The sequence below is a fragment of the Falco cherrug genome, chromosome 12, assembly GCF_023634085.1.
Source record: "Falco cherrug isolate bFalChe1 chromosome 12, bFalChe1.pri, whole genome shotgun sequence".
Taxonomy (NCBI): domain Eukaryota; kingdom Metazoa; phylum Chordata; class Aves; order Falconiformes; family Falconidae; genus Falco; species Falco cherrug.
In genome coordinates this window covers 35,732,108-35,756,657 of record NC_073708.1, presented here as the reverse complement: position 1 = coordinate 35,756,657, position 24,550 = coordinate 35,732,108, and the positions used below count along the sequence as shown (strand labels likewise).

Here is a 24,550-nt window from a genome sequence, read left to right as displayed (position 1 = left end):
AGTTAAGTTCTGCACCCTTTGTAGCAGACTCTGGCTCCCGGGAGGACTCAGAAGTAGTTGAAGAGGAGGGTTCTTCACCCGCTGTGTAGTTAATCTGCATTAATGACATTAACTTACAAAAACCACAGTGGATGCTAAATGTTTGCACAGCTTCAAAAAGGGACTCTAAAAATCAACTGAAGGTTACTGAGGCCTTTTCTGCTTAATGGTACAGAAATGCCGAAGACACTGTTGGAGACAGGACAATGAACTAGAGACACCTTTCATCTAGATTCTGCTGGGCAGAATGTTCTTAAAACTGGTAAACTAGAATTTAGCTGAGAAGGCTGGTTAAATACATTGGTTTTCCATTTGAAGGAAGCAGATAACCCATCTCGGTGATTTATGGTGCTGCAGAGATGGGCTGGCAGCTATGGAGGGAAACCCTGGGGACGGTGTTTTAGGGAAAGGACGCTTGTCTTTTCTTGCTACAGAACAGCTGTGAAATGCAAAGAAGTCCAGTCCACTCTTTGGAGGGAAGCAATGCCTTCTCCACAAAGGCGGGTTTGATTCTTGGTGCGTTTTTACAGATTAACAGCTCGGGTTGGGCTCAGAGCTGCTCCCAGTCACTGAAATGTACCACATTATATTGGCTCTCGCTGTGTGGTATCTAGAACTTGGTGTCACCACGTAACAAAGAAAAGTGATGTTAAAGAAAAGTGACATTAACATAGAAAAAAACAGCCTACTGAAATAGATGGAAGAAGAGCCTTTTTCACAGCAGGGTGCATGTATCAAACTGCAGGCTCAGAAAACTTGCAAAGGAGTGCCCAAAGGAAAACAGGAAAACAGAGAGGACTCCATCACACTCAGAGGGCAAGTTGCCAAGAAACACCTGGAAATCATCGTGATGCATTTTAGCACAGAGAGATTAAAAAAGAAGTTGTTTCCAGAGTCTCACAGAGGACAGGAGGTGCTGACAGACAAAGGTGTAGTCAGAGCAGCAGAAGTCAGCTTGCACTTGAGCCTGCCTGCTTCAGGCTTACAGCTGACATGCAGCCGACAGGCTATGCCAGCTTGGAGGCTTCTATCACGCACCCAACTGACTTTGGGCTAGCTTGAGCCTGATCACGTTGGGCTCAGGTGTGCTGTCTATCTCTACCCTTAACACGCACACCAAGCCCCAAAGGTACAACAGTGGAAATGCAGACCTGGATGACCGTCACATTTCCCAGAGAGTAGACTATGCCAATCGTTGCTAATTAGCGTTAGCATAACAGTGTTTCATCCCTGTGGAACAATCCCAAGGGAATGCTTTCCAACATGTTCCTGTACATAACTTTACAACTGGCACGTTAAGCAAATGTTTTGCTTCAGATATGAAAGCTGAGAAGTTTGCTAGTTATCTGTGATACCAGGAAGTAATTGAACAAGAACTCTCGATTATGTGTTTTAAACAAAAGCTTGTCTTTTTTCAAGGTGGCATCCCACCTTTTTTCTCAGCTTCCTGACAGAAAGACTTTATTCCTTACTTAAATGTTTGAAACTGATGGGCATTATGAGCTGAACTATTAACTAGCATCATGATCTGGAATCTAGAAACCACCCTTTGAAGTGAGCAACAGCTCTTCAAACCCCACCATCGGCTCTTTGATGAACAGCTGTGAGGGAAACAGCTTCTTAGAGACTTGCAGGCTGAACCAAATTCCCCTCTAGAATGGATCCCAAGTACTTTTTGTGTCCTCTTACGTCTCTCTAATCTGTGGACATTTAGGTTTTCCCTTCAGTTACTAGATTTGTGAAGTTTTTAGCCTCAGATACTCTGGGGCTTGTTTTTCTCATGTGCTTCAGGACACTACCAGACTGGTACAATGTGTTCAGTGATCTGAGACAAAGAGTTCAGACTTCTACACTAGCTTCATCAGTTTGGTGGGTTTTGCCCCTGGAACTTCCATAGTTACCTCATTACTCAGTGTTTCCTTCACAGCACTGTCGCCCTCCAGCGAACACGTCTATGGACTTAATCTCAATATTGTGACATCCAGGTTTCTGGCACAACTCCCAGAACTTCAAGTTTTATTTACTTACATAATTTATACCCTTGCCCACATCAGAGTAATTAGCATACATGTCTCTATTGAAGTGTGTTGATAAGTACACTAAGAGGTTGTACAAGTTTAGTATTTTAACGGAAGGAACAATGAAGTACTCACACGGCAGACAACAAGTAAATTCTTCTACTCTCCCCTTTCTGTAATAGTTAGTTTCAGAGTAGCTGTCACCGTAATCTCTGAGAAAACGTAGAATCTTTCTTACCGAGAGAGTTGCCTGTGTCTGAACTGCGTCTTTTCCAGGAGAAAGATTTTACAGATGAATCTGTCTGTTCTACAGATTCGTTCACAGGCTCAGCTCCTGAAGTGAATTGTCTCTCTTCTGTCTCCGATGTCCTGGATTCACTTTTAACACTAGTATTCTCCTTAAAAAAACACAACACAACACCAAAAGAAATGAAACCAAAGATCACTCAATGTTATCTTATAATAAAACTAATATAAAACCAATAAAACAAAATAAAAGCTATTCTTCTCCACTCCAAAAGGGCATCTAACAGGTGGTGAACACTGCCTAGACAGTTGACATAGTAAGTGGTTTTAACTCAGAATTAAGGTTGCTAAATTGAAACAACCTCTTACAAAACATCATATTAAGCAAAATATGAGATCAGAAAACTAGAATACACAAAGTTAGGGTACATGTCCCCACAGTCTGAACTTTTCCCTCAGTTATTAAAATAGCTAGAAGAAATAAGCTAGAAGAAATACAGGTGCACTCATTCTTACCAGCACGTGTAATAATAACAACAGATCTAGCTCAACTTGACAGAGCTGTGTGATGCAGAACCACACGTGAACCACACATTTCTGGTTGGGAATCTCACCCCACCCCATCCAGTCGTTAAGACGTTAAGTTACAACGTGTTGCTTGCTTTTTAGAGCCCTCTGCTGCTGCTCTACATGTATTTTGCAGGCAACCATTTGGCAAACTGGTACATTTCCATGATCATGTGGCAAAAACCTGTAGCTTAAAAAAAAAAAAAAAAAAGACCCGGACAACCAAGTTCTGTTTCATTTTCACTGAGGCAGTACAGGCCCAAAGTTAAGCACCTGGAATCTACCTTTAGACAGAAAAATTTTCACCGTATCACCTGTTCTAGAATAGTCATCTCTTCTGCAAATATCTTATACATCAATAACCTAAAGATGAATGACTGCTCAGAGCCTGCAATGTTTCCTTCTATTAAGGGGAAAAAAAGCTTTTGAAAACCATTATGTGTGAGTTTACAGAAGACAAGAGGTCACACCTGGTAATAAGATAGTCTTTCCAAAAATCATGCTCACCACCTTGAGTCTGTCATTACTCAATGTTGAGTATATAACAGGCTATGTGTATACGTATCAATAGAAACACACATACATTGCTTGACAAAGTTGTATAATAACATTCAAAAAGGCCTGTGCAAATACAGTAATGGAGTACTCCAGGGAGAACTAGTTCCCTCCCACACACCTCCTGCACTTGCTGGATACCCATTTGACTCGGTTTTTCCTCTTTGAAATGTGCTGTCTGGATGTATTGCTTTAGTACTGTTAACAAGGCCACGTGAAAAACACGTGGCTAGCAGTGCCTTTTGTCTGATGTCTGAACCACCACTCCTTCCCAGGCACAAAAACAAAGAAGGCAGGCAGGCTGTAGGTCACTACCTTCACCAGCTAGAATCCAAGTCTCACGAGTGATGATGACTTCTCTATTCCTGGTGACATTTCCATAATAGCAAGTTCTAGAAAAATCAGTGAGCAGCCTTCATCAAGTAGTGAGAGAAGGGAAGATTTCTCAGGTAAGCATTCTAAACCGGATATTCCACCGGACAACTGCTCTAGAAACAATTCTGCAAACTTCATTATTTAAAAAGAAGAGACTAATGAAAAGCAATACCAGGCAGGGGATGTAGATACCAAATTGCAGTGTTTGATAAAGAAAAAACAAGTAACATGCATATTGGGATCACCATTATCAAGAAACTGTTACTAGCATACGTGGTGAAAGTAGTCTAGACACTCTAACTAGCAGTTCTGCAAAGGACCTGGGGATGCTGCAGTGCCCAGTAAGGCTAACGACACCTTGGGCTACACCGGGACGAGCGTGGCCAGCAAACTGAGGAAATTTCATTCCCCCTCACTGGTGAACCTGTACTTCCAATGCTGTGTCCAATTTTAACCCTTACAGCTGCGTGTGTGGAAACTGAAGAGCAGTCATACTGCACAGCACCCCTTTCAGATTTCTTTTTATCACTGTGTTTATAGAATCTCACACACCAACTCTTCAGTAATCTAATGTAATAGGTAATAATACCATTTTCATCCTAACAGCATCAGCCTAGCCCACACAAGTCTGGTTCCCAAGCTATCCCTTTTTTTTATTGTTCGGTCTTTTAAGCGAACATGTTTCTGACCATGGATTCACCGCACCTGTGGACAGACCCTCCACTCAGGTCTAATACTTCTGCAACTTCAGAGTCCAAAACATTGTTTGGCAGAGAATCAAGCAAAGCTACCAAAGCTGACAGACGTGAAAGTTTTGCCTTTTCACTTCAGTTACTGAAAAACGCCAAAACTGCTGCATCTCACTACTTACACGACTTACGAGACACTGACTGGACTATACCTATACCCAGCTGGAACCATGATGGGAAGCTGAGGTACTAAAATTAGCAACTCGCATGAACGGGGTTTGCTGGATTCACCTTCCCCAAAGAAAGCAAGCGTTTCAGCCTTCACATAGGTATGCTGCCAAGGAGACCGAACGAAATCAGAGGCAAATTCCTCTTGATCAAGCATTACAGAAATGTTCTATTTCCACTTTAAGAAGAAAATAAAACATTTCTTAGGAGTAGGAGTGGAATAAGAGGTGCCCATTGAAGGCCAAAGCCTCTAAAAGTCTAGGACAGAAATTCACTGAGGCTGAGAGGACAACGCTGGATCTGAACTGTTGAATGTACTAACTCTTTTCATGTAAAGAGCTGCTCTTTAATTTGCTGTCTTTTAGGAAATCGGGAAAACAGAATAAAGCAGGTTTCTACTAAACTGTTACTTCTACAAGGAAGACAGTTCAAGGCTCAGTGCTGGTCACAAGAGTAATTAAATGCTGGGAAATACTGTGAACGAAACAGAAAACAAAACAGTACCAGCTTGGTCAAAAGGTCCCGTATGCTAAAACCGACAGTTTCAAGGGCTGACTTCAGTCCACAGAGCAGAAACCCAAGATGAAGTACACAGTATCATCGCAAGTCTTCCGGCTGAAAGTAGCTGGAATGTGTAAGCAGGAATGCCCTGCTCTGTTTGCGCTCCTTGTTCTTGCTCTTCCCTACACATCAGGTTACAGTTGTTGTTTTGAGACTTGACGCTGGGCAAGACAAACCTTTGATCTGACCCAGCAGAGCTGTTCTGATGCTCTTGTATGAACAGTGGAGGAAATTGCTCCCCCTCTGCTTGTGTAGAGAGGAATAGAGCGGTCTTCTGTGCACGCCCACTATTCTGTCACAAGCTTGCTCTAAAACACATGGTACCAACAGCCACTGAAAGCCTGAGTGCTTCCAGATTCAGGGATGAGGAAGAAAACTGTGCTGGAGCCTGACGTGAGGAGTACAGGCACCGAAGCCTCCTCTGGAGAGTTCTGCACCTGCCATGACCCCAGGCTCTGGACAAGTAGGGTGTTAAAGTTAACCTTCCCTCTCCCGACTTTGGGAGGAGGAGACTAGTTGAAGAGTAGTTCTAACAGAAAGAGGGAATCTGTCAAACAAAACGCTGAACAGTCCCTGAATTGCTTTTCAATTGCTCAAAAAATGAGGCCAGTTATTTAACCCGTTACAGTCCAGGACCAACATCAGGATTCTCACAAATATACAAAACCTCCCTCCCAAACAACTACGTGGTTCGTGTGCTTAATTCCCCCGGTTCTTGACAAGGAAGTTCGGGTCACGGACTCCAAAGGCCTTCAACAAGGGACAACCTATCATTCTAAAAATGCAGTTCCAAAATTCTAAAACTGACAACATTTAAAGTGCGGTCAACACTTAATATAATGAGTGGGCACCAATTAAGGAGTGCTGCCAACTCTATGCACTAGCACAGGGATGTGCTCTTCCCTACACGGTACTGAGCAGAACGGTCTAGTCTAGGCTTGAGCTATGCAGAGGCTTGATCAGGATACACACCCCTTTCTAGAAAGATACCCAAGAGGAAGATACTAATCTTTATAACGCTGAAAGCAACAATGGGAGGTTTGCGCCAGCTGATGATTTCCGATCTAGAAACTTCAGTGAAGGCATCAAGCTACCGACAGAACAATAAGACAGTAGCTTCAATGCACACACAAAAATGAGATTGAGTGCCTACATGCAAGGTAGGTCTCATGCAGCAGAAACAGATGCAGTCAATCTCCTGAGCTTACCTTGTTTTCAAAACAAAACAAAACAAAAAGCAGAGCACGCATTTGCTGCCTTAACAGAGTAACATCTAGAATGCCCCTCACCCCTCATGAGACTTACAGTTTTACATACCGGGAAGACCAGGTACAGGTAGACCGAAGTACAATTACAACTTGTTGTACACCACAAAGTATAAACCAATGAAGATGCTTTATACCAGTCAAATGTCAATAAACTATACTTTCCACAGAAAACAGAACTTACAACTATTTATCAGAAACAATCTAACCGTTTATCTAAATTTAAGCAAAAATCTGCCTCCAGCAGCAATTCTCAAAATACTCTTCTTTGTTGGAGATTAAAGATGGTATGTTACAACCTAAAAAAGCATCCACTTCATCACCACGAATACACCTGCACTACGCATGTTTCCCATGCAAATGAGCACCCTAACTTGGCCAACAGGCTGACACATGTCATGCTCATTAACATGGGAAACATGGGATACTTTTTCATTCCGTCTTCTTTTTTATATCTTGTTTTACCAAGCAAACCCTTCACTGTACATTAAAAGCTTAATTAAAGAAGCCTTCAGTTCTTAAGCAGGCAAGAATATTGAAAAGCTACCGGTCCAGACCCTAGCATTACTATCAAATATAGTTAGCTCAAGAAAGATGTTGGTTTACCTCCCCTTACCCCTTACCTGCTCTGGACTGAACAATTCTTCCTGAAAAAACATGAGGGAGAACTCAGCTGGGCGGTGATCTGGTTCTTTGCTCCGTTTTTCATCTGCTTCCTGTGTGGTCAGAAGTTCTTGTAGTATTTTAGCAGCAGCAGCAGTTTCTATAGACAGAGTGGGATCGGCAGCACAAAGAATGTCAGAAGGCTGTAATGGAGACAAATTCAGTGCTCCATCTGCTTCCACCAGAAATGATGTGTCTGAAGTTACAGAGTGAGACATTCCAGCTGGCCTTCCTCAGTTGAAGGTGGTGCGTAACTATTAACAGGCGGTGCCTGATTTCCATTAAACTCCAGGATCGAATACTGGCTCTCTACAGGTGCCACTCCCACCTTTTCAGCTTTGCATGATGAATGCACCTCAGCGGCAACCTGAAACGTGGCTTCAAGACTGACTTCTGCCTTCTTGTTTTCTTCAGATATATTACATAGCCAGTCAGACGGCATCAGTTCAGCTTCATAAGATGACTGCATTGGAGGATTCTGGAAAAAACAAAATACAGTGAACTTGTGTATCAAAAAATTACCATGACAGGATGTGTATTGATTCTGTTTATCCATTTATCCAAAAGCTTGAAAGATTGTCCGTTATTCTCAGTTTAATAGCAAGTTTAACCAGAAGAAAAAAGAAAAAAGCTACTGCTTTGTCTTGGTTTTCATTAACCACCTTACTCTTGGCACGCTTCCTTTCTTCTATTCATGGTCTATCCTGGAGAGAAGGTTACTTACTAGGAGCTGGTGTATGCCTGCAGATGCATTGTCTGCACACCCTTTGCACCGCAGGTGTTAAATATACCCAAGCATTCAAATCAGAGACTTCTGGTCTTAGTAGGACCTGTGGGGGTACACTAGAACCACCCTCTTCACGTGCCACATACGTAATAGAAAATGAGAGAGAAAATCCACCCGCCTTCAGTTCCTTCTAAAACTCAAGCATTCCTGTTGTTGTAGTATAAAAAAATCAGTATAAACCACATCATTTTTAAGCAAAAGAAAAAGGTCCACATGCTGTAAATGTGCATATGGACAACACAACTTGAGGAACTCACCGCTTCTTAACCAATAATACCATTTTCCTCCTCAAGTGATTGTCCATAGGCACATCTACACAAGGGGTGCCCCCCAGGAACGCCCCAGTCCCAGGATGAGTGGGAGTTCAAATACCGGTGAAAGCAAATACTGCAAAACTGCCCTGCCTGTCACAGCCTCACATCTGGACTCTCCGGTCATGACAATGTCCCACAGAGGCACAACCCAAAGTCTGCATCGATCTGCATAAAAACCCGACAGAATTTCAGGTCAGAAACACTTCTTGTAGAACCTACAGAGACTGCCTTTGCCATCACAGATCAGGTCTGAACAGTACTAAAATTTTTCACTGTAATAACATCACAGGACGACAGGACACAATCAGCAATCCAGTGATGATTTTTTTAGTAGCATTCCTATATATCGAATAACCTTTAAAACAGAATGAAGACAATGAAAGAGTTTTTCCAAAGCAGCAAGTCCTACCCAAGTGAAATGATAGATGACATTTTAACAGCCAGTGTCTGTACTGCTACTTCTTCTGGAGGTGACTCAGTCAAAGGACACTAGAAGGGTCATTTCTTCTGACAAATACAAGTCATACAATGATGTTGAACAGAAACTCAGGTCTATTTAAAATACAGCCTTCTTTTGGAAGAGATCCAGTATGAAGGAGTAGTCCTTAGTGCCTGACTATCCTTAGACCTTCTAGCTGAGGTCATGGTTAATGAAAAGCTACTTCCAGAGACGAGTAAATTAGAGAACAGGAAGCTACAGGATCACCTACTAGGAAAGCCGTATCAGATCAAATGCCAGTGAAGGACTTGGTCTCTCCCTGATGGAGATACCACAAAGAGATGAGATCCTGTCTCCTGGGTGTGTGAAGGCAAGTCCTAGTGTGGATTCGTGTAGATGTGCCAGTTTGCAGATAGCCACAAACTGTGGAGGGTGGGGGGAAACGGAGGGGGAAATAAAACCTGGAATTTGAGAAATTTAGGTTTAGTTAAGCAAAATCTTTTCATTAAAGGCTAAGCCACCTTTATGTTTTTATGAGATAGGTTCAAACATTATTCCTCTCATTTGATTTTTTTTTCAGTTCTATTTTTTTAAAATGTTAATAAGGTGTTTCATTTCTGTTGCATTGCTTGTTTAGTGTCATAAGTAGTCAGGATTCTAAGTAAGATCTGGATTACCAAACCATCCAGGAATAAGATCATCCCTGCCAAAAACCAACCAACCAACCCACCCATACTGAAGCTTTTTCTGCCTCTTCTTAGGGGACCTCAGCTTGAAGCTGTTATAGCACATATTGTCCTCTTGGATGCACTACAGGATCTCGTGTGTATTTCCAACAGGAGAAAGGGGCCACACAAAGGTACAATTTAAATCCTTTTAGTTCACCTGGAGAAGGATGGGGGGAGGCAGCAATGAAACAAGGAAAACCGATAAAAGATTGAGAAGTCAGGGCCTGAAAGACTAATAGCTTGCTGGTCATTCAAGCTCAAGAGGAAAAATGGTCTAACTTAGCAGAAGTGGTGAAAGAGAAGACGGGCATTTCACTTACAAGATTAGCGTAGCGTGTGCAGGAATTAAAGCACAACCACACCTTTTCAGGGACCGCTAGGACTACACAAATCTGGCTTGAGTGCTTGGGCAATCGGAATTAGTTCAGACTTGATTTCTTTTTGAAATAACATGGCTGATTATCATTCCTTATTACAAATAAAAGCAAACTACTTAGGACTGCTTTTAAGGTCAGAAAGTTCTTCTTTTTTCTTGCACGTTTATTTCTTCCATTTCCCGTTACCTCTTGCTTCAGTTCCACAAGGAAATACCGACAGCTTAATAACCATGGTAATAGCAATAATCAAACGGCAGGGCTGCTATTAAAAAAAAACAAAACGAGGTGGGGGCAGGAAAAAAAAATTTAAAAAAATCGCTGAAATCCAATATGTAGCCTCAGTTCACATCTATGATAAAGCAGCGGGGAAGTATTGAGCTAATGGTTGTGAGCTGCCAGCACTGCTGCTGCAGAAGATAGCAGGAGGTCTCTCAAAAGACTCATTCCTACCCAAGGATACTGATTCATCACACTAATCCAAACCCCACTTAAGAGAACCCAAATGAAAAATGGGTAAGAAGTTGTACCTGAGCTCCCTGTTTTGTAACCAACCGTGATGAGAGTGTAATACAAACCTCTGAAACCCCGATTTCAGAAACCTGGTGAGATACACCATCATCAGCCACCATGTCTGGGTATAACCACCTATGTCCCCTTGCCATTCCACGCAGTAATTCTCTGTAGCTTTTCCTGGAGAGCAAACTGCAGCCAACCAACCAGTTAGTTACCGGCCTGGTCTGCCCATGTTCCAGTCAGGGTCACCTAACACTTTCAGCAGCTCAGGTGCGTACTGTACAAGCCCAGCAGCTGGCCCCCAAGACCCAGAAACTCCACCTGTCTTAATCTCTCCTAAACTTAAAAGTGATGCTCTCTGCAAGACCCAGTAAGAACAGCACAAGGTTAGGCTTCCTTGTCCAAGAGTGCCCGCTTTTCCTTCTGAGACCACAAAGCACCGTCTGGATCCAACAGAAACGGGGCTGGTAACCAGCTTGCTGACTACTAGTGTGCCGATACGGTTCGCTGTCTTCGGGACTGGTCCAGCAGTTTCGTATAGGCTTTGCCACTCCTACCTAGCAGCACACAGCGGGACCAAACAGCCTAAAACGCCCCGCAAACCACACTTCAACAGCATCGCACTGAATTCCTGCAACTGGTAGAAGGTATCGAGTGGAACGATAGGAAATATACCATGCAATAGTTCTATTTTTTGTGAAGAACAATAAAAATGCTTAGTCAGCCAGGGCTGATAAATTTTACCGCTTTTGAGGATTTGTGCAAGTGGTTACTGATGGATGATCAGTACACCAGCCGGGCAGGATGCTCAGTACTGCAGCTTGCCACATCCCCCAGCAGAAGTTTGGGGAAGTATATGCCCCAGAACACACAAAAGGCAAACTGATTATTCCCCACAGCTCAGCAAGAACCGCAGGCAAACTGCTGTCTTCTGTACCACCTGCACAGCCTGTCACCACGTTCCAGGAGAAATGACCTAGGCTATGCTAAGACTCGGAAATCTCAAGAAGTCCCGTTGATCCACGCGGTACGATAGCTGTGTTACCCTGCTCAGAGACAGCCGGTTACTGACCTGGTGGAACTGATACAGGGCACTGCTTGCCTTTGGCCTTCTGTCTGCCCAGATGCTCGGCAGCTTTTTGCTGGGGGTTTCCAGGAAACAAAGCAACCACTAGCAAGTGGCCGAAAGCTCTTCTGACTCCACACGCCGCCCATGGACTTGCTTCTCCAAACAACTGATTTTTACTAGACCCTTTGGACACTGTATATTATCCTTCAATCTAGCCACAACACCACCTCTGACACCTCCTTTGGAATGATTTACTATCCCATGGATCTCGGCCTTCCAAGATAAGCTATTTAATTGTGACTGCCCATCGCTAAGATGGATCCTCATGTCCTGGATGAAAAAAGCAGCTCACAATGAAAGTGAGAGGACAAAGATGCACTGTACGAAAAATAAATACTACAATATCGACGGCATGGCTGGCTGTTGGCTATTTATAGCCTTACACTAACGTGTTATCCTGGCCATAACCTGCCCAAGTCATGAATAAAAGAGAAAGGTTGATATTTGCAAGACAGGAAACTGGATGATCAAGCTTGGGTAGGTCAACCCTTTTTCAACACGCATAAGCATAACTTGCTTCGCTTGTCCTCTGTGAGGGGGAAAAAAGTATATGCGTTATGCTGTAATAGAAAAGGAAGCTCTTGCATTTTTACTTCAGATCTTCTGATATCTGATAAGCCAGGCCCTCCAAATAAGGCGCAGTTTCCACTAAAATTACATAAAGCATTTACAAGTACTGGAGTTATCTTTAATAAGAGATCTCCGAGGTGGGGCCCATTCCACAAAGTCACCTTAGTTTTCCTCGTTCATCAAATCAAACTCAGGACTGCAGGAAGCTGTCCGGGACAAAGAAGTGGAGCTGCTTCTCAGTATTTTCATAATATTAAAGAATCTCTTTTTGTCCAGGCAAGAACATTCTTCCAATACAAATGCAGGCTCATTAACTAAAAGCGATTCTGGTGAAGTCAAGCAAAAACACTCCACTGATGAGGACACCCACTATGCTGCTACCCTGAAACCTAACCTGAATTACAAAACTACCCATTTAACATTCAGTGGTTCTTTGAAATAGGTATTTGTAAACCACATCACTTTCACTTCATCAAGCAGATCAATTTTCAAATTTATATCCTTAATTTCACAAGTGTATAAACCTGCAGTTCATTCATACAGTCTCCTTCGCTTTCACCTCCTTTCAGTAGGCTACGCTCACCTGGAGAAAGCTGTCGTGGGTGCACGCTGAAGCAGTAGGACCAGCACAGCCAGCCAGAGGATCTGTGTGGGCTGCTGCTGAACAGCTCTGTGGTGTGGCTGCAAGAATTCAAACACAGCTATCAGACTGCCGGGACTTGTGCCTGGTGTGCAGAGTTCTATTGCTTACTTTGATTAAACATTTCAATAATCACACAGTAAACGACATTCCAGAAATTTATTGTTACCTCCCAAGTCATTTTAAGACCAATTTCTTAACCTTAAAAATATTTAAGATATGTATAGATATATTAAAAATATATATTGTAAAATTGGTAACACACACACATACATGCAGAAACTTCATAATCAGAGTCTTTTGTGTCTTAGTATCACCTCTCTGATTTGGCTGCTTGAGTTTCTTGTCACAATACACCACAGAAAGCGTATTCACATAGCTGAGCCTAGGTGTTCATACACACTTGTGACCATGTGAATTTTAAGACTTACAAAGAAAATGAATTATCTTAACCAAGAGTGTATCATTCCGAAGAATATCATGACTACTCCTAAACTACCACTCACCAGAAAGGTTTTCATATGTAAATGAACCCTACAGGCACAGATGCATTCAAAAGGCGCGACTGGACTTGCACTGTCAGGTGGCACCAATAACTAATATTTCTCACATGGTCTCCATGACTGATTTTTCATTATTAGACACTCTCGGATAATAAAGCTTCAACGCATTTCTTTGACGCAATTCTACTACTGTCAAAGGTTTTGCAGATAGTTGAAAGTAAACAGAACTAAATCCTTAAACTAATTATGGTCTAAGGCTAGTGGGGAAAAAAAAGACTTAGATGAGCATATTTTATGTTACTGACTTTTCAATAAGAATCATAATGAAAAACCAGGGAAATCTTTTTGTCATAGAAGTTAACAAACAAGTTTGAATACACACAAAAAGAATTTTTTTGACAAAGTTCTACTTTGATTTCATTTAATGGGACTTCAAAAGTGAAATGAAGAGAGTCAAGCATAAGATTGAACATACATTCTTTAGTTCTCTCACTTACTAAATACATATCTTAAGGTTAACTATCACTTTCCAAACAAACTAATCTTGCTGCTGTGCTCTCATGATGAAGGAAACCAGACTTTTTCATGTGGACATATGAAGAAACACACTTTCAGCATTCTGTATGTTACGATATATAGAAGAAAGGATAGCGGAGAGATTAAGAGATACACAGGCACAGAAGTAAAACCGCTGAGACAGTCCTAGAGTGACAGTGAAAATTAAAAGATTTATTATACTCCAGTGAAATGTCACTTACACTCTCAGAAATGCGAATTAATTCACTGGAGGTTTCAAATGCCTCATATTCCCTAAGTTTCTGTATTTTAGTTTTGATTACACCTTGCAGAATTTGGTATGTTTTCACTGCGTTCTCACACCCACCTCCCACCCCAGAAGATTCTACCTGAGCAACATAGCTAAGTTATCCTTTAAACTTAAAGCAACGAGCGTCATCCAGTGAGAGAGATCTCCATATTCATGTCTAAATCTACGCTGGTCTCCCTCAGCTCCCCTACAGGCAGTACTTCAAAACAGGCACTTCCAGGACACCAGGAATCTTACCCCAAGACAAACTCTAAACCGAGCTACGTGAAATCGCACCCGAGACGCCCCTTTCCTTCCCTTGACTACGGGAGAGGGCTGGGGCCTTAGCTGAGACAGAGACAACTACAATTCATCATGATGAGTTTCAGCCTATGCTCTGTAACCATAGAAACGCAAAGCGGGGGACCACCTCCCACCTTAATTAAGCAAGTATTCTGGATGAGGCTTGGAGCTACCTGGTCTAATAGAAGGTGTCCCTGCCCATGGCAGGGGGGTGGGAACTTGCTGATCTTTAAGGTCCCTTCCAACCCAAACCATTCTATGACTCTCAGGACACCTGCTCCTGGGAGAAGACTTAATAGTTAGCAGCTGGTGAGGCAGGCTCCACACTCTGGCCACCACAGTAACCTTTGCATAAGGAGCATGTGGCAGAAGTTGCCTGTCTCTTAAACATTTAAGTGTGTCTACAAGAAATGCCCAGCTCCTCAGAACCCTTCCTTGACAAAAATGACATTATGGAAACTGTTGATTATTGTCTGAAATGTTCTCAGCAGAGGTCTCAGAAGACATGCACAAAAGATGTAATGATTTCATTGTGTAGGATTTCTAAACAGGGATAGCTAGCTGTCTTTGTGAAGGTGCGGCTGCCAAAGGAGGAGCAGGCAGAAGGAAAGAATAACAACTGAGCTTTAGTTTGTTCAAGGAAAGATCACTGTTCTGAATTTCAGAAGTTTTAGGGAAACTAAAAAAAACACCACAAACCCACAACAAATACACCACCACTCCCCAGAAAATACCCCATCATGTGATTTTTCCCATTCAAGGTAAGGGCAAGGAAAAGAACAGTAATTTGCTTCAACTCCTCTTCTGAAGAATAAAAACACTTCAGTGAGACTGATTTACTTTGTAATTGAGTGATTAAGTGAGACTGACAATTGTGGCAGAAATAATTTAGAAAAAAGAAAGGAGCCAAGACTTTTGTACTTTCTAGTCTTCAGTGCATAAAAAAATACAACATAAAGAAGCTAAGCAAGAAAAAAAAATTTAGATACAAAAATAGTATGAGCAGAATGAAATATTCTACACCAGGAGTCCTCAAACTATGGCCCACGGGCCGGATATGGCCCCCCAGGGTCCTCAATCCAGCCCCCCCTATTTACAGAACACCCACACCACCCCCACCCGCGCCAGGGGTTGGAGGGGGAAACCAAGCAGACGCAGATGACTTCCTGCCATCTAATCCGCGCGCCGGCCCCCTGTTTGTAAAGTTTGAGGACCCCTGTTCTGCACAATACTTTTGACTGATCTTTGAGTTTAAAACCTTAACCTGGAAAAACATGAGACCAAGGCCTAGGATACTACTTCTTAACAAGGTCTCAGTGCTTTAATACCATTGTCCAAGTTTTGCTTAATTAAAAAAACAAAAATGAAAGTTAGCCTCACACCGAGTAGTATTGGACAAATGTTCTTCTCCTCGCCCTTTCACCTCAACAGAAAGGATATCCAGAAAATCACCAGGGGACACACAAAATCTGGAGGAAGGACACGAATACCAAACAGAAACTCTTTTTGCTTTAGGTCCATCTTCCTTTTAGACTTGACACTTTCTAATTCTCACTTGAGATATACACATGGTGGAGTATTGTAGAAAAATATTTGAAAGTCTCACTTTAAAATCTATTTTTGAAAAGCAAATGCAGAAATTTTTTTTCATACCTGTTGGATAGCAGGCTTGTGAGTACGGCACTGAAGATGCAGAGCTGCTGCAATTTGCAATGGATGCGGCAACGCTTTGAGTCCCTTGCTGAAGTGGCGGAAGAGAAGCCACAGGCTGGAGGGTGTACGTGGCTCCTGTTGGAAGTGTCTGGAGTACAGGAAAGGCAGCCCCTTTATCTGGAAAAGCTGGGGAAGCCCCTTGCCCTGGCAGCAACCCAAGTGGTCCCTGCTGGATCCAAGTGGAAGGGACTGGAGTCAGATCTAATCTTTGTGCTGGTAAAGTGCTGGGGGCTTGGCACGAGGTTGCCATGTAGGAGTAAGGAGAGAAAACACCTTGACCGTAAAGTTGATGAAACTGTCCTACAGTCAGCAGTCCTGCAGTGGGTACAAAATAAAGCGAAACAAGTGTTAAGGAAAGGAGTTTTCACAGGCAAAGAAAGGCAATATGAGGAGCCAAGGCTCTACAACATGATTTGGGAAGACTACCTTTGCTCCAGCGTACTTAATCCAGAAAGGAGACTGTACTCTTAGACCCGAGCATGCAGGAACTGCTGTGTGGCACACGAGTGAAGCGCCAACACAGAGGTGTCTGCGTAGCATTCAATCTCCTTAAACTGGCAGTAACGAGTTACCCATATTTAGAAATGTGCTATAAATCAAAATGTGTAGTAACTTACTAAACCAAACAAAAGCAGTTTTGAAAGTACGGTGTGTTAAATCAGACAATACATTTTAAAAAAGGGACATCATAAAGCAAGATTTGACCAAACTCCACTACTGACAGCTCACAAACAGCTAAGGGAAGGGCAATGTCAAAATCCTCCAAAGGACTTTGCAAGTACTTTATGACAAGTCATTTATTTGGTCAAGAAAAAAATTTCAAAGCCAGTTTTTTCTCAGTCAGCTCAACTAGTTCAGTGCAGACTAAAATATCCCAGACTTTGCCATTTTGTTATTTCCTAGACAGTCCTTTTATTCTTCTCTATTATTTTATAGTTTCCTCTCTCAGACAGTTACTGTTTCATGAAATGGTATTTGCTTTTATACCATGACAGCTCAATTTCTGTTTTGGTGACTTTGTGGAAACACTGACAGTAACACCGCAAACGCCTGTGCTCATTGATTTCTGCAAGAACTACTGCATTTGTGACTCCCCTGCAGGATTGCATTTAGCCATGAGAATTACGAGTTTCAGGATGGTTCACGTCAATAGGGTTGATCTAGAAGCCAGGCTTTCTCAGACCTGTAGTTTCCAATTCTCACCCAAAAGGACTTTTTTTAAAAATAGCCTCACATTTACCTCTTGCACTCCTCTGATGAAATCAGTAACATACAGTCATTATTCTGCAAGTTCACATTTAACCATTAAGAATCATTAAATAAATACCAGCTGACCCTGAAGATTTGCTAAGACTTAATGTATAGGACCGTTTATTTCCTGTTCAGTACTTTCACCATTTATAAACAGAGAAGGAACAGGGGTATGAAAATTCTTTTGTTTATATTTTACCTTTGGATAGGGACATGAAGATTATCTAGTTCTAACACGTAAACAAGACACCACGGGATGCCAAGTTACCAACCTCCAGTTGCTGTCCAGGAATTGTTCCTGAATGTTTAACAGAGCGTTACACCCTGCAAGACACTGGGAACAGACGTGCCCCTAAACAGTCAGTACAGAGCGCACAGTGCATTGTCAGCCTGTCAGAACTTGACTGCATAGAAACCCCAATGTTTTCCTTGTTCTGTCTTTCTAGAAAATGAGACTCCTAGAGCAAAAACTCTGAAACTGCAGCCATAAAAACAGAGGACAAAAAATGAAAGTCATCTCTTTCTCATAATTTCCTTTACCAATGGTCTGCATTACATCAGACAAACCACGTCACTGAAGTCTGCAATGACTCATCTTAGCCTTAACAAGGTTAACATCAAATCATTAGTTTAAATGTTTCCTAGCCTCCCTACTGAAATAAGTTCCATCCCTTCTCAGATGCTTCATTTTGTCTTCTTGGTATTGCACGTGCAGTTCCACACACATCACGGAAAACACCACTTGAATTAGATGACAGTTCCTACCCTGACACAGTAACCAAGAGTATGGGGATACCCTACTCTGCTCTAAAGGCCAGCCGGTGCTGCAGAGAGCAGTACCGTCAACTGCTTCTCCCCTTCTCCTGGTCGCACAGTCCTGCCGCTTCTCCTACACCGCGCCTTACAGCTCTGCACCCATGGGGTGCATCACTCGGGTCCAAGAGCCAGCCACAAATAGGCTATTAAAGTCTCCTCCGATCACTGCGCTGAACCAACACGTTGCTGTATCAGCTGCAAGGAAGATGACAGTTAACATGCCACCAAGGGAATGGGAAGCCGGAGTGCTCTTCTGGCAGCAGCCCAAGAGCACTGCAAAGCAAGATATTCACATCTTCCTTACACAGCACCAACTACAAAGCTTTAGGGCCGATACAAAATTTGTGGAATAATCCTGAGGGCTCACACTTGTCTTGGGAAAACTCAGATCCTCTCAAAGAGGGTTAGAAAGACAGAAAACACGTTCTAGGGCTTTTCAGCAGTATTATTTTCTAATTAGCTCTCACCTACTCATTCAATCAGTTTTAAAAACTACGTAGCTTGTGAATTCTTTTTCAGGAGACAACTGACAAAAATCTTACTACCAGGTCTTGTCTCCTTTGCACAAAACTAACAGGATGCTCTAGTTATCACTTCACATGACTCACTGCTTCACACACATTTAATGACAGCATATTAAGCATCCCTACTGATGGGCATCCTTACTGACGGGCAAGAAGCAGTAACGTTCATCTGGTAGAGCTGTGCCAGCTCCACAGAGATTGAGCAAGGGTGTTCTTAGTGTAGTACGCAATGGAGACTGTACTGTAGTCTACAGGCAGCCTGAAATACACGTGAACCATGCTACTCATGCTTACTGGCAGCAGATCTACCTGCATAAACAACAACAGCTTCCCTACACCAGCTGAACTGAGATGCCACCGGCAAGGACAGGTAACCCTTCTCCCTCAGGAGAGCGTTGATTTTCAAATCCCATGCCACCCAGCGCTTCTCAAAAACCCACCAAGGCCCCACATGGCCCACTCTGACTCACCAGGCCTGCTGAGCGTCGAGGGCGGAGGCAGCGGCTGCCCGTTCAGTGGCGTGCCAGGCAAGCACTGGAAGCGGTTGGGTGGGCGGCTGGTCACATCCAGGCCCGCTGCCATCTTCGCCTTGTTGCCCTTCGTCAGGCGCTTCAGGTGGACAAGGAGGTCGTGGCGGTCGCGGCGAAAGTGGGGGCTGCGGAAGCGATGCAGGGGCCCGGTGCAGTTGCCACCGTTGCCTTGTCCACCCTCTGGGCCCGGCCCAGGCCCGGGCCCCACCACACTGCTCCCCGGCAACATCCCCACCTTGCGGAAGCCATAGAGACTGAGCTGCCGGATGAAGCTGCTGAAGTTCTTGGTCTTGAAGAAACCGGCGGCTGCCGCTGCCCCACGGCCACCCGGCTGCGCGGCGACGGCCGGCCCGGCGCCCAGCAGCTCGCACTCACAGCGCGGCCGGTTGATGACCAGCCCCCGGCCGGAGGCGCCCCAGCGAACGGAGCGGCAGCGCGGGCTGTTGACCAGCCGCCGCAGCCTGGCGGGGAAGGTGTCGGCACTGACGGGGCCGGGCTGCTGCGACGCGTCCGTGTCGGTAGGTGGCACCAACGCCGCGCTCAACCGCCGCCCCGCTCCTCCGCTTCCCCCGCCACGCGCCGAACGGCACGTGCCCCGCCTGCGAGGCGCCGCCCGCCGCGCGCGGCCCCCGGCCCTCAGCCCCGCCGCGGCGCTGGTCCGCGCAGCGCCCCGGTCCCTCGGCACGGCACGGCCGCAGCCCGGCCCCCCCTCAGCCCCACCTCAGCCCCGCCATCCCCCTCAGCTCCCCCTCAGCCCCGCCATCCCCCTCAGCTCCCCCCCGTCCATTCAGCTCCCCATGTCCCCTCAGCCGGGCCATGTTCCTCAGCCCCGCCATCCCCCTCCGCCCCGCCGGTCCCCTCGGCCACCCCCCCCGCCCCGCCGGTCCCCTCACCCCGCCGGCCCCTCAGCTCCGCTGCCACCAGCATCTGCCGTAGCTTCCGTGAGCGACCGGGCGGCTGAGGCCCGGGGCCGAAAGCTGCCGCTCGGGGCGGCCCCGCCGCCAGCCCGGAGCCGTCCCGGGGGCAGCCTGGACGTCCTTGAACCACGGCGCGGGCGGGCGCCGGGCCGTGGAAAGCGGCTGCAGGCGGGGCAGAGCGGGGAACACGCGCTCCGCGACCCCGCACCCCGCCATGGCTGCCCGGCGCCCCGGGACCGCGCGCGGGAAAGGGGGCGGCGCCGCAGGGCCACGTGACACAACATCGAATCCCAGGGAGGGGAGGGGCGGGGCGGGGCGGGTTCTGCTGAGCAGCCGGACCTGCCCGGGCGCCGCGGCTGCCGCGGGGTGCGGGCGGCGGGGACGGAGAGGGGCGCGGGCGGCGGGGGCTCGGGAGCTGCTCCATGTGCCGGGGGCACCCCGGGCTGGTGCGTACCCCTCCGGGAGGAATGCAGCCGGCAGAGCAGGTGTTGCAAAGTGTCGGCTTAAAAACCACTGGCAGTTCACAAAAGGAAAAGCAAATTTATAAAGAGTGCAGAGGAACACGGAACAAATCGGGAATTGTGTCACATTTGCCCTAAACCCAGCCCAGACCTGTGCAGTTCTGATCCCCACGCCAGAACAGATCAGGTGGAGTTATAATGGGGCAGAGAAAATCAGCAGCGAGGGTAAGAACTAGCTTCAGCGGAAGGAAATACTGAAGAAGGAATCTTCAGAGGGGCAGTTATTGTGTAAAAAGATAGGTAGTAAAGTTGTAGTTAGTGTAAAGGAGGCAAGCACGACTAATGGAGGATTTCAAATAGGAGAAATCAGATCAGGTACTTAATCACAGGGAAACCGGGGAACTAATTGGCACAGGATGTTTTGGGTACCACAATGTTACTTGGCTAAGGGAGGGTGTGGGGGGGTGCGCGTGTGTGAAGAAAAGAGAGAGGAAAAAAGAACAAGATTAGCTACATTCACAAAGACTAGAACTCTTAAAGCGGCACCTTTGTCACTGCGAGTGCTTGCACTGTGCGCTGGCACAGCTCTGAGGCGGTGCCTGAGCTGCACTGGTGCAGATCTGCCCTCTTCTCAGCCTTGTGCTGTCAGCTGTGACTGCAGGCAGACTGCAGGAACCAGCAGAACCATCCTTACCGCTGCAGAACAGGAATCTGCTATGAACCAACAGGCAAAGAAGAGCAGGGAGCCGGGGAAGGAAGAGTGCGGTGATCTCTCTCTGCTTGCATCTTGCCCACAGGTCACCAGCAGTGGCAGAAGAAAATGACATTCCTCTGTCTTGGCTGCCCTCAAAGCAAGACAGTGAGAAGACTGAGCACCTGTGTGTTTTGTGAGCTCAAATATATTATCTTGACCTCAAATATATTATCTTGGAGTTGTCGTAAGATTTCTTAGCAAGAAGGTACAAAACCAAACCTCTTCTTTAACTAAAGTCGTCCTTATTGCTTTGGTTTACAGCACAGCCCCTAACCACCAAGGCAAGTAAAAGCGCAGTAAGTTCCAGAAAGGGGGCAAAATTGAATAAACTGATGGGAAACTGTTCCTATTTTTAAACTGAAAGTAATATCCCTCTGCTCTTCTGCATAGCTGAAGTGAGGAAGATGATGTTTGGGTGGGGTTGCTAACAGAGTTTCACACTTCAAATTAAACCAGAAGCAGAAATTTTGTCAATGTTGTCATCAAAGCTGAAATCCAGCACCACAGAAGGATGCTGCTTTACCCAAGGAATTAATGGCCTGCGATTCTAGTAAGCTCATGCTGTCATCTTCCCAAGAGGCTTTGCAATTTTTTTCCCCTCGGTAATAACTTATTAAGAATTACGTTGCTCAGTGTAAACAGCCAAAACTTAAGTAAAGCAAATCTGAAAAATCCAGAAAAATGTCCACAAAGAAATGCTTCTTGGCATTCTTGAGGTTGTCTTTTGCATTACTTCAGTGAAATGAATTTGGGTTTCTCTCTCCTTGTGCAGCAAGAGTGCCAGAAGACCATGACTACCTGATGGTGGGACAGGTGAGGTTTTTAGTGTATCATCCGTAACTCAGGGCAGAGCCAGCAATATGTAGTCCATAACTGAAATGCAGAGCATGATTCCCTAAAACTAACACACAGAAACAGCAGTCCCGGCCATTCTTGACTTCAGCTAAAGAGTGGATTCATTTGCCACTTCTTGGTCAGTGGGTTAAATTTGGTCCTGAGGACTTTAATCGTTACTTTACTGTCAAAGATTGTTATTAGCCAAAGGTGATGGGAGCTGCAAGAATAAATAGCTTATTACTAATTTGTGTCATTGACATATGAACTCAGTGCTTTCCTTCTTTTTCACCCATGTGAACTCAAATTGCTGTTAGCCCGCACGCCCCTATTTGCCATGTACCATGGCAGTTACTCTCTGGTGTCTGCCTCTCTCACAGCTGTGCCTTTCTCTGCAGCTAGCTTTCTTCCTCCTTCCCTGCTGCGGGACACCAGAGATGTGTCCATTGTACAGACGAGAAGGTGGGCCTTTGCCAGAAATTCATAATCCTCTTCTGCCAGTACTTAACCTCCATTCCAACCTTTTGTAATAACCTCCTAGTTTTCTACATTTCCCTTGCTTATACATATATATAGCACAAAAAACCCCTACCAACTTAACTATGTAGATTACACATTTTGCAAACTGATTCTGCAGAGCTGAACAAAAATGTTATTGTTAGCTTGTCTACTGTATGTCAGGGCAAGGACAGCTGCATTTCCATGCAGTGTGCTGACCCTGACTACCATCCAAGGACATACCACTGTTAGTAAAGGCAGCACTTAATCCCTGGAAGGTTTTACCAGGTTAAGTGGAGGATTTTTCATCCCTTGGAAAATGTAAATCAATGTGTGCTTTTGTTCAGCTGCCAGTTAGTTGAGGAAGTGACCAGTTTACATTATCAAGCCTGTAATTTGCAGAAGGCCAGACACGCTACGTACAGTCACCCTTCCTGGGCTGAAAATGTCCACCTCTAAATGCATAAGAGGAATGTACATATATAATACAAAGCTGGAAAATAACTGTTCTTACCATGATTATATGCATGTTAGATTTGTGAGTGGTAAGAAGTGTTGCTGTAATTAGTTTCAGTTTTGTTAGGAAGGTAACAAAGAACCGTTGAGAAACATTCCCTAGAGAATTAACATTTTGGAAGAAAAGTGATTTTTCTTACATTTTTTTTCTAGCTAAAGAAATAATTAGCTAGTACAGAAGGATGGATATTATTTTCTTATTGATGTATAGCAGTACAAATCTTTGAGCTCCAGACCTCTTGTAACACAGCTAAGACAGAGTCTCATACTACTACATTTTAATTTGTTCTGAATCAACATAAGTAAACATTGAGTATTTCTATCCATTTCATCTTAGTTAGGAAGGAAAGAAGGACCTAGATGCTTTGCTAATAAGTCAGATAAGACTAAACTCAAAACTGTTTTCAGATCTGACAAATTTTGGCAAATAATCTCTATTTTTAATTACGGATGGGATTAGGTCCGGAAGCACAAGCACAGTACAAAACAACCAACTTTCCTACTCAGCTGACTCATCTGAAACTATGGAACATGAACGGAAGCCTAAGAACATATCATCAGCCCATTTTTCTCAGTTCTGTTTTAAGTGATCTTTGAGAATCATAGTTAACCTCTGTTTCATGTGTTAATACCGTATTAAATTGCCTTATTGCTTTGTGATGTAGAGAAACTTTGGTGTTGATTTCTCTGATTCATTTCAAGAATGTTTTTTTCTTGTAAGCTTGAAAAAAGGATATTCCACTGAAATAAGTTGATTGCAAGGAGTTTCAGTAATTGAATCCCTAGATAGTTGTCTTTATGCTGGGAGGTTTTGTCCCACTTCTAATGGATTTTCAATGCTGAAACAGTTTCATTTAAAACTGTTGCCGTAAAACATGTTAGAATTTTCTAATTTTGTTGCAGGATTTTTTTTCCCCCAAAACCTTTTTAAAAGCTGAGGTTGAAGATAATATTATTACACTAAGAAATACTGTAAAATATATTCTGAGAAATTAGAAAGATTTCTACAAGATAGACCTGTTAAGACTATCATGCTGTCAGTCTGTTGCGGAGTGTTCACCAGTACTAAAACGACTGCATTTAAATACTATTATAAGTTACTGGGGTGTTTTTTCAGCGGGAAGAAAAATCCTTTGTCACCAAAATGTAAACCAAAGACCTATCTTCCACAAAGTTCAGAAGTCTGTGGCTATCCAACTGCACAGCAGTTCTGTCATCAGAGCAGCTTACCTAAACTCACCACCTGTTAAAGGGGGATGATGAACTACTTGCTTCCTTTAATTGCACCCTCTATAAAACCGGTTTCATTTCACTCCCTGCTGTTCCCTGGTGTGGGGTCAGCAGGATGCAGACAGCACCCTTCTGTGCTGTGAATTGGGGTCTGGTGGGTGAGCAGTCTGCGGGGGCAGGGTGGGGGGGCAG

At 44.4% G+C, this 24,550-nt stretch overlaps 1 protein-coding gene across 1 annotated transcript; it reads right to left on the bottom strand.

The window, feature by feature from the left end:
- Positions 1–1,794: 1,794 nt before the first annotated feature.
- Positions 1,795–20,281, bottom strand: LOC129737198 (heat shock factor protein 5-like). The gene is made up of 6 exons (XM_055724971.1): positions 20,074–20,281; positions 19,089–19,703; positions 15,968–16,342; positions 12,647–12,744; positions 7,167–7,684; positions 1,795–2,455 (listed from the first exon to the last, which is right to left on the bottom strand). Exons 1-5 carry the CDS (start codon positions 20,279–20,281, stop codon positions 7,409–7,411), a joined length of 1,572 nt encoding a protein of 523 aa, XP_055580946.1. The 3' UTR covers positions 1,795–2,455; positions 7,167–7,408.
- Positions 20,282–24,550: the final 4,269 nt, after the last annotated feature.